Raw genomic sequence first — 9,584 nt, forward strand, 5'->3', positions numbered from 1 at the left:
GGGGGCCCTTCAGCTCCTTCTTCTCCTCCTCCGAGTTGTCCGCCACCGAAGTGTTCTCTTCGTCCTCCTTCTCCTCGCGCTTGATCTCGCCGGTGACCACCGCAGCTCCTGCTCGCCCAAGCCCTGCAATAGGACTGGCATCAAAGGCTGTGGCCGGGACAGCAGTGGCCTCCAAGACTACCTGACCGGCCCCTTTGACGCTCCTGTCATAGGTCTTTGATCTCAAGGAAAAACAACAGCGACAATGACGATGACCACCACCACAACAAAAAAAAACAGAAAACCGCGACACACCAACCACCCAGAGCTGGGCCTCTACCCACACCAGAGGCACCAGTTCCACCAGAACAGAGCCGCCTGGGGAAACGTGGCTTCAGGACTCTCAGGAGGGGGCAGGTGAACAGGTCCTGGGAATCCTGGACCCGCGGCCAGCGCAGTGGTGGAGCACTTGCCCAGCACCCACGAGGCCCTGGGGCACAGCCCTAGCATCCTAACCCACCAACAAAAAGCCAACTAAAGAGCTTTCTTGGGGAGGAAATCAGTATTAAATGAAAAAAACAGGGGGAGGCACTTCAGGGCAGGGGGCAGGGGGCAGGGAGGGCGGGCGGAGCGGAGGCGGAGGCTGACAGCGGGGATGGCAGTGCACCAGGTCCCACCCAGCACTGCAGGCATCCCTGAGCCCGCACACTGAACCGTATCCACATTTAGAAATGTGTGTGTGAGGTCTTCCTGCACGGCCGCGCTGGGCCCGAGCTCCTCTCCCGGCCTCAGATGCCCAGACAACGAGAAGACAGGCAGGCACCAGGGGACCCGGCTCAAAATGACCAGAATACACCAGAATGAAAGTGTCACAGGCAGACAACATGCCTGACCTCCTTAGCCAGTAACGGACTGCTCTCCAAAACACGCAGAGCGCCTCGGGTCAATGCAACGGGAGGACAAGTCCAGAAAACAGGGGCCCAGCCCAGACAGGGGCTCTGCAGGCAGAGCTGTCCCTGTTCTCCCCTTCTGTGGAGCTGGGGTGGAACCCAGGCTGTGGGCATGCAAGGCGAGCCCTCTGCCAGCTGAGCTGTGTCCCCAGCCCAGGGAGCCTCCTTCACCAAATCAAGAAACACCGTTCAACCCGGTGAGGCCAGAATGGAGCTGCACATTGGGAAGTGCCTTGCATGGACAGGCACGTCAGGAACCAGGTGCAGACCAAGCCTGTACGACACCATGGCCGTGGCGTTCAAACACTAGAGCAGCAGAGTGCCTGGTCTCAGGGCCTCCACCCTGGACTCTCCCCGAGATGCTGCAATTGAAATGGCAGCTGTGGAAATGTCCTGGGGTTCAAAAAACCCAGGGAGGGAAGGGACAGGACAGGACAGGACCCTGGGGAGGTGGGACTAAGGCCAGGGCTGCCCCAGCACTGTGGGCACACACTGGGTGGTTCTCCGGCCAGGCCCATGACATGGCCACCGGAGGGCGCCCCTGAATCCCAAGCAGGTCCAGTCCTGGAGGGCGGCCCAGGTCCTCCCTTCCTGGGCTCCAGCAGCCTGGAGGGCCCCAGCCTTCAGTCCTGCCCGCAATCGGCCCGCACCTGGTCTGTTCCCCAGTCTCCCGCTCACTGCCCACAACAGCACCGGGTACCCAGGTGGTCAAGGCAGGGCCACCACGTCACGTGCCGAGAGGCCTGTGCCAGCCCTGCTCCCCCCAACAACACCCACCAGCAGCCGGTGTCCCCAGATGCCCCCAGGAGTCCCACCTGAGGAGCAACGCAAGCCCCCCGCCCTCTGGGCGCCAGGTGCAACCTCCTGCCACAGCGTCCTCAGCAGCACATGGGGCCCTGGAATCCCGCGTCCGTGGCCACCGCGGACATCTGGCAGGGCCACGGGGCCACACCGCAGCTCTGCTCAGGCTGGGGAGACTGCCTGGCCCCTGGCAGCACCGTCCCTGGACTATCCAAGCCCGCACTACAGAGGACAGCAGCGGGGTGGGGGGACAAGCAGTCTGGTGCCTGGACTCACCACTGTAGGAGTCAGGCGGCCGCGGAAGGTCAGGCAGGGTGCCAGGCTGGCTGGGCAGTGCAGTGTGGTTGTGCAAGAGGCTGGTGCTGCCCGCAAGTCCGTCTTCAGGGTGGCTGCCCCCAACCTGCAGACGGGGCAGGGGTGACGTCAACGTGGCTGGCCCCAGCCCCACCCCCCAACCCTGCCCGAGGCTCACCAGGCCAGCGTGCCGACCACCCAGTGGCAAGGGGCCCGCGAAACCAGAGGCCAGTGTCCCGGGGCCAGGCAGCAGCCCATGTACGTCGCTGGCTGTGCCCACGGCGTGGCTGCGAAGCACGTGGATGGCCTCGTCCAGGTGGTCTTCCATCTTGCTCTGTGGGGCACAAGGAGGGTGTGGGGGCCGCTGCCGTCTGCCCAGGAGCTCTGCACACTGGGGGGCCCCACCCACCTCCAGCCCAGACCCCTCCTCACAAGCATCTCCTGGTCACAGGGCCGATGTTCCCTACAGTCCTGCTGCCTGGGGACAGGACAGACAGGCCACCCACCCCCACGGCAGGGCAGGGTCACTCACCAGGCCGGGGAGACCCCCGTCATAGCTGGGCGATAAGGCACCGGGGGCCCCTGCTCGGGGCCACTGCGACGTCCCTGGAAGGGCAGGAGATGTGTGAATGGGGCATTCCCAACAGCTGGGCATCCTCTAAGGCTCAGGGTGGCCACTTGGGGATGCCCTACGCAAACAAAAGCACAGGGAGGGCATCTCGGCCCCATCGGGCCCTAGCCAGCAGGCCCGCCAAGCCCGCCTGCTTCCAGCAGCAGCCAGTGCCTCGGAGGGAGGCTCCTCCATATCCTGCCCCACGCGCTCTGAGCTCCAGCAGCAGTAGGGGAAGTGGTTAGCTCCAGGAGAGACTGGACAGGTCCAGGAAAAGCCTGGGTTCCTGAGGTTTCTCACAGGCAGAGACGAGGACCAGGGGTAATGTTGGCACAACCACCCAGGCCAGCCAGAGCCCCCAGCACTCACTTCCTCTTGTGCAAGGACAGAGGTGGCACGGGCCACAGCTGGCACCACCCGCTCTCCATCAGGACAGCAAACAACAGCAGGCACAGGTCTGAGCCAGAGGGTGGCCTGGCTCCTGGACGCAGACCCTCCGCACCGGCCCGGTGGCTGCAGTGTGAGCCGCCAGGTGCCACCTCTGGGCCTCATTCACACAGGGCCTCTCGTGTGCTCAAGGACACCTGCAGTCCACCTCCAGGGAGCCCTCCTGGCCTGCTCAGGGCACGGCTCACAGCAGGCTCTGCCCCATCCAGCCCCTCAGCCCGCGAGGCTGCGAGACCCCAGGAGAGCAAACCCGTGACCTGTGTGGGCCCCGGCCCCCGGCCCCCACTTACCTGGCAGGCCCTGCGGGGAGCCCACAGGGGTCGAGGGGCTGGGTGAGAAGGTGCTGCTGGAGTGATCCGGGGAGTAGATCTGTGCGGCAGAGGAGCGGGGTGGTCACGGGCTGGCCTGCAGCGTCCCCAGCCCGCCTCCCTGGCCCCACACCTCACCGAGGCCAGCGCCTTCCCAAGGGCATCCCCAGAGCTGCCGGCCGTGGTCCCACGGGAGCCTGTGGGTGGAAAGGGGCGAGGGCCAGCCTCGAGGTCAGGTGTCCCGTGTGAGGAGTCCCCATGACACCTGCCACGCTGAGGTGAGGCCTGGGGACCGCAGCAGGACTTGGAGTGAACTGGGCCCCCAGCCCCTGCGTCCCTGGCGGTGGAGTGGGAAAGACACTACTCTAGGGTCCTTCCAATGTCCCATGGGGCCACCCCCAACAGCGGAAGCCATGGTGACGAAGGACCCATTGCTGACCCTGTGGGCCTGCCCTGCCAGGCATCCCCGGCTGGGCTAGCTCGGGGAGGCCGTGTCCCGTGAGTGGCCGTACCGAGGAGGCCCTCAGTCCCACTGACAGGCGGCGTGTGGCTGGAGACGCTGCTGTAAGGTGCTCCGGGGGCTGAGGAGAAGGTGGACACAGCTGGAAGCCCGCCATTGACCTCTGCTCCATGCAGCTGGTAGCCCTGGGGGACAGCAGAGGGATCAGGCAGTGCTACCCAGGCCCGCCCGCCCGCCCACCCGCCCAACCAGGCCTACCATGCGCTCATGCTGGTGCAGGCTACTGAAGCTGCTACTGCCCACAGGACCACTGCTGCCCGGTGTGAGGGGCAAGGGGGACGAGCCGCTGCCCAGCATGGACCCGAAGCCTGCCTGGCCAGGAGTGCTCCAGAGCTCGGCCGAGGGGTGCAGGCTGCCATCTGTGGGGAGCACAGGTGAGACGGGCACCGAGGGCCCCAGCCACCCCGGGCGAGCCCCACCCACCTGCCATGTAGAAGGGGGCGGGGTAGGCGCTGCTGGGGGTCTTGGCAGAGGGGTAGGCGGCTGTGTCCCTGCCAAAGTCGTCCCCGGAGCTGGGGGGGTACACCTGCAGGTTCAAGGACAGAGGCACTGGTCGTCCAGCCTCCCTCCCGCGGCCGTTTCCAGGCACACTGCAGCCGGGCTCTGAGCTGTGGGCGTCCTGGTTCCTGCCTGGGCCACCTTTCCAGCCAACTCCGCTCCTGCCAAAGCCCCCTGGCCATTCCCTCTGCTCTCCTGCCACCCGGCTAGGATCCTCCCTTAGCCCCATGCCTGGCCACCAGAGGGCAGCTATGGCAAAGGGCCCACCACCACTACCCCCGGTGCTCCTGAACTTCAGGCCAACAGAGACATGGACACCAGGCTGTGAGCGAGGCTGGACCAGGGCCCCAGGGGCTCCGTTCTGCCTCGCAGCGTGGTGTGGCTCCGAAGCAGAGCCCCAGCGCGCCAGGCCCGACTGAGGTCCTGGCACCCGTATGCCTGGGCCTCCCTCCCTGTGTCCCCAGTGCTCGCCCCCACCCCAGTTATAGGTCCGACAAGGAAGGAGGGCCCTGGGCCAGGGCAGCAGGTGCCTGGCCTCTACTCATGCTGACCAGGGTGGTGGTGCACCCACTGGAGGTGGTGCCCGGCGCTGGCCGGCCCTGGCAGAGGTGCTGGGTGGTGCAGGGAATGGGCACACACCTCTCCTTCCAGCCTGACACGATGCAGGGGCCCGGCAGGGGGCGGCCGGCCCGCACCATCTGCTGCCCTGGCCTCCAGCCAACCACCAGGCAGCGGGTGGGGACGCAGGGCAGACAGGGTGGACAGGCCCTAGAGAGGGTCCAGGAGGACCTTCCTGCCTGGCTCCCAGAGCCCCACACGTGCCCAGGGGGCCTCGCCGGGAACCTGCCCTCCTATGCCACGCGAGGCCAAGACTGGAACAGAGGCCTCAGACCACTGTCCCTTGGAGGCCTGTGGCCAGGGCTGGGCCCTAGGGTAGCTTTTCGGGCCACACGTGTTCATGCTCGTGCTCTGGGCTGCAGAGGCACGCACAGCTTGGGACCTCACAAGGTCTGGCTGCCGACAGGGTGGCCCCGAGCCCTGGGCGAGGAAGGGCGTTCATCAAGTGGGGTTCCCTCTGTTCCACCACTCACCGAGGAAGGAAGACCAGGCGGAACCTTCCGGGCCTTCTTGGGCTGCACCTCTGTTGAGAGAGAGAAATGAGAGATGCCCCTCAATGACCATTCGTGCCCCTTGGACACCTTGTCGCTGTTGGGGACCGGTATGGGAACAGCTCCTGCCCTGGAGCAGAGAGCTTCAGATCACCCCTTTGGTAAAGCCAAACACCTTGCCTGGGCACCTGGTCACTCCTGTCACCCCAGCAACTCAGGAGGCTGAGGCAGCAGGATGGCAAGTATCAGGCCAGCCTGGGTGAAAGGCCCAACCAAGACTGTGAGGCTGGGGCCAGCTCGCGGCACGGCACGCGGGTTCAATCCCCAGTCCTGCCAGAAAGAAGGGGACCTCAAGCCCACCCACACGAGTTTAAAGACGCAGAAACCCACAGCGGCGGGCAAGGGGTCTGGCAGGGGCACACACTTGGCAGAGCTGGCTCTGAAGTGCCAGGCCCGTCCCTCTCAGCCACACTGTGGCCCCAGATCCTTGCACACCCACCCACCCGGCAGCATCTGTGAGTGTGCAAGACACTTGGGGCACTTTCTCCACCTGCAGGGCAGCGAAGGCCAGAACCACTGCTGTGCACCCTGCGACTGAGCCCGCCACCTGTGCTGCCCACAGGGGCCCAGGACAGCCCTTGGTCTGGCTGACTCAGTGTCCCCAGGCACAGTCCTGAAGGCTCAAAGGGGCCAAGGCCCACCTCCTGGGTGGACGTGGACGTGGGCCGCTGGGCCATGCGGGCTGGAGAACAATCCAGCAAAATGCTCAAGGACAGGTGGCTCAGTGGCTGGCGCCTGCCCAGCACACGGGTCCTGGGCCCCATCTCCAGCGCCACACAGACAGAGAGGCATGAACAGAGGCCCAGGACCCACGGAGACCAGCAGTCTGGAGGGTCCCGGGAACCAGCCCCGGGTCTGTCTGGGGAGCCACGGCCCAGTGTCCGTGGCCTCAGGCAGAGGGAGGCCCACTCTGTGCCAGCTCACGCCTGTGCCTCCCACCCTGCGTGCCTAGACCCCAGTCAGGATCTGGCATGGCCCTGGCTACTGCCCTCCAAGGCCCTGGCCGTCCCACTCACCCAGGCCGCTGTCTGCCGCTCTCCGCCGAGGGTTGCTGGGGTAGGAGGAATAATACTGGGAGCTGCCCTTGCCGCCAGGGGGGGACAGTGTCCCGGGGCTGCCGAGGGCCAGCTCGCCAGGCAGGAAGCCGGCCTGCGGGGACAGCAGTTGGCAGAGTCACTGTCCACTCCCCAGGCCAACGCGTTAGACACCCATCAACTACAGAAGGTCAAAGTCACCCAGACGTCTGGGGTGGCCCCGGCCCTTGGGGCAGGGGGCTCTCCTGCTGGCTGGGGACCTGGCTTGGGCAACACAGGCACCACTCTCCGAGCTAAGGCACCAGGGACTGCAGCTGTGGGCATGGCTCAAGGCTGCTGGCATCCGATGGCCACCCGCTCTGGCTCTCGGCTGGGCACCGCTGGGCCTGGGAGTCACTCTTCCTGTGTCCTTTCCTTCCTACCCCAACAGCTTGGTTCTGCACATTGGGTCGAGGCAGACCTCTGCCCCTGGGGTGTCAGGCCACCAAGCAGCCTCCTGTTTGCCCTGGCCCCTGCGGGGTGCTGGGGCGGGCAGCCTCCCCCACTGGCCTCTGGTTCGCAACCCACTTCTGCCAGGCTCTGCTCTCAGCAGTAACGCTGCAGGCTGTCCCCACCGTACGGGGCCCTGTGGGGCCTGGCAGGCCTGCAGGTGTGACCCCTGCACATGGCTGGTGTCCAGCAGCTTAGGGGAGCCACCCCAGACAGGCCAGGCTATACCCTGGGACTGGGGAGGACGTGGTGGGGACAAGAATGAAATTCCTGGGGGTGTGGGGATAGATGTCTCCCAGGGGACCCAGAGACAGGAGGCCAGGCTGGGACCACTGAACTGGCCACCAGGCCCTGTTGCCCTCACTCACGTGAGAACCATGTGGGTGAGGTTTTCATCTGGGCTGGGGCAACCCCTGGGTGGGCTACACCTGCGAGTGGCACAGGCGGCCAGGTTTGGGGGTGGCTTGGCCTGGCCTAGACCCTAAGCAGGGAGCTGTGGAGAAGGGTCCCCACCCACAACCAGCAGCTCCTCGAGGCCCAGAGACGAGGAACCCCGAGGAACCGTGTAAAACTAAAAACCAAAACAAGGGGGCGGGGAGGGCGGAGCCGAGCACAGGCTCTGGACAGGGCAGCTCGGCCGGCCACCTTCACCCCTCACCTGAGTCAAGCTGCCAACACCAGCATCTCTCCCGAAGGTGGCGTAGGCGCCTCGCTCACCGCCCTTGCCTGCAGGGGAAGGAGGGTCACTGGGGCAGACCCCGAGGAACGCAGACATGGGGCACTGGGCGCACCAGGGGGCGGGGCCGCACGGGGGCTGGAGCCTCTTGACAACTGGAGGTGCTGCCACCAGCCTGGGGGACAGTGCTGAGCTCCACCGCCAGGCCCTGTTGCCCTCACTCACGTGAGAACCATGTGCTTCCCTGGCTCAGGGCATTTCACTTCAAGGCTATGGTGCCACCTCCCTGGGACGCCAGTGGCAGACCCATCAGGGATCTGTGCTGTGTGCACATGATGCCCATTAGGCCCAGCACCCAGCTCGGGGGCAGCCCAGCCTGCTGGCCAGTGGTCCCTCTGTAAACCAACATGTGAGCCCCACTTAGCCACAGGCACCACCCTGGACACTGCGTCAAGCCACCGGGAGAAGAGGCAGGCAAAGTCTGGAGCTCTGTAGGGGACTGAGAGCCCCCCCCCGCCCCCTGCACTGCACAGATGCCTGGATCCAGCCTCGCCTGAAGCAGCGTCCCTGGAATACTCGGCACCTGAGCCTTCTAAGTTCCCCTTGCGCTTAAACTGGACACAGAAAATGCCTGATTGCAGGGGTGGGAGGCAGGGTCAGTAAGAACCTTCTCAACAGGCGTCAGAACACTTGTCCACTGGTGTTAATTATCTACAACTGGGAGAAAACAAAACCCATCGACTTCTGTAAAAGAACATCTCCTAGACTCATGGGAAGAGGTGCCAGGTCAGTGCTGTTCCTCCCACTTCAACTGGTGACCAGGGGCAGCGGGTGAGAGTGCCGTGCTCCAGATGCACCAGGTGCTGTCCGGGGCCTGCTCCGCTCCTCAACAGGAACCCTGGGGCGGGGGTTCCTGGGAGCCCACTTGCCCTGCCCAAGTTCACAGCTGCGAGAGGGCAAGTGGCAGGGGAGGCAGGACCCGGCCAGGACACAGCTGGGCTCTGGACACTGCTGCCCGCGTGGGAACTGCCCGCAGCCCCGCTCACGCCAGCAGGAAGCTGAGGAGGAGGCCGGGAGGAGGAAGAGCAAGAGGAGAAGCCAGTGTGCTGCAGGTGCAGGGCCACCCCAGGTCACGCAGCGGGCCAGGCCTCGCAGCCCTTGGCTGGGACAAGGTGGGGGTGCCCAGCTGTACCCCTGGCCACTTGGCCACCCACACCAGCAACAGAGGACTGCCCATCTGGGTACCCTTGGCCATGAGGCCGAGGCCAAGCAGCTCATGCAGCAGTCACCACCAGAGGCCAGCAGCACATCCGACTCCCTGGGCCTCGACCCGTCACCAGACTGCCTCCAGCCCCAGCCCCACGGGACAGCCGTGCCAGCTGCAGCCTAAGAATCCCCACCCCCGTGACACAGCCCTGGTCAGCACCTGGCCAAAGGCAGGCCTGAAGGCCACTTTTTGTCCACTCTGGCTGCTGGGGCCATGCACCACCTTCCCAAGTGGCCAAGACCCACAGCTACTGCCGTGGGCACCACCACAGGCCCCTGCCCCGCAGAGCCAGCAGGAGGGGTCCAGACCGTCCACCCACACGGGGTTCAGTGCCCTGACCAGTCCTGAGGCTGCCGCCAGTCCACCCGACTGCCCACTCACCTCCAAGTCCGGGTCCCAGGAATGTGGATGAAGAAAGGCTGCCGTGGGACTCGCTGAAGTGGGTGCTGTCACTGTAGGCCTAGGAGACGGCTGGGGTGAGGGCCCAGGACACCACCCTGCACCCCAGAGCCCCCTCAACGTCCCTCCCACCCACCCTCACT

At 65.5% G+C, this 9,584-nt stretch overlaps 1 protein-coding gene across 1 annotated transcript in view; it reads right to left on the bottom strand.

Moving 5' to 3' along the window:
* Tcf3 (transcription factor 3) overlaps window positions 1-9,584 on the bottom strand; it is a 28,861-nt gene that overhangs the window by 3,641 nt on the left and 15,636 nt on the right. The window contains exons 4-16 of the mRNA XM_015503793.2: window positions 9,424-9,502; window positions 7,758-7,825; window positions 6,593-6,725; window positions 5,499-5,548; window positions 4,333-4,435; window positions 4,108-4,268; window positions 3,902-4,034; window positions 3,528-3,586; window positions 3,372-3,450; window positions 2,557-2,630; window positions 2,203-2,358; window positions 2,007-2,130; window positions 7-123 (exon numbers count right to left, since the gene is read on the bottom strand). Coding sequence (XP_015359279.1) covers window positions 7-123; window positions 2,007-2,130; window positions 2,203-2,358; window positions 2,557-2,630; window positions 3,372-3,450; window positions 3,528-3,586; window positions 3,902-4,034; window positions 4,108-4,268; window positions 4,333-4,435; window positions 5,499-5,548; window positions 6,593-6,725; window positions 7,758-7,825; window positions 9,424-9,502 — 1,336 coding nt within the window. The remainder of the gene's footprint in view (window positions 1-6; window positions 124-2,006; window positions 2,131-2,202; window positions 2,359-2,556; window positions 2,631-3,371; window positions 3,451-3,527; window positions 3,587-3,901; window positions 4,035-4,107; window positions 4,269-4,332; window positions 4,436-5,498; window positions 5,549-6,592; window positions 6,726-7,757; window positions 7,826-9,423; window positions 9,503-9,584) is intronic.

The sequence above is a fragment of the Marmota marmota genome, unplaced genomic scaffold (genome assembly GCF_001458135.2).
Source record: "Marmota marmota marmota unplaced genomic scaffold, marMar, whole genome shotgun sequence".
Taxonomy (NCBI): Eukaryota; Metazoa; Chordata; class Mammalia; order Rodentia; family Sciuridae; genus Marmota; species Marmota marmota.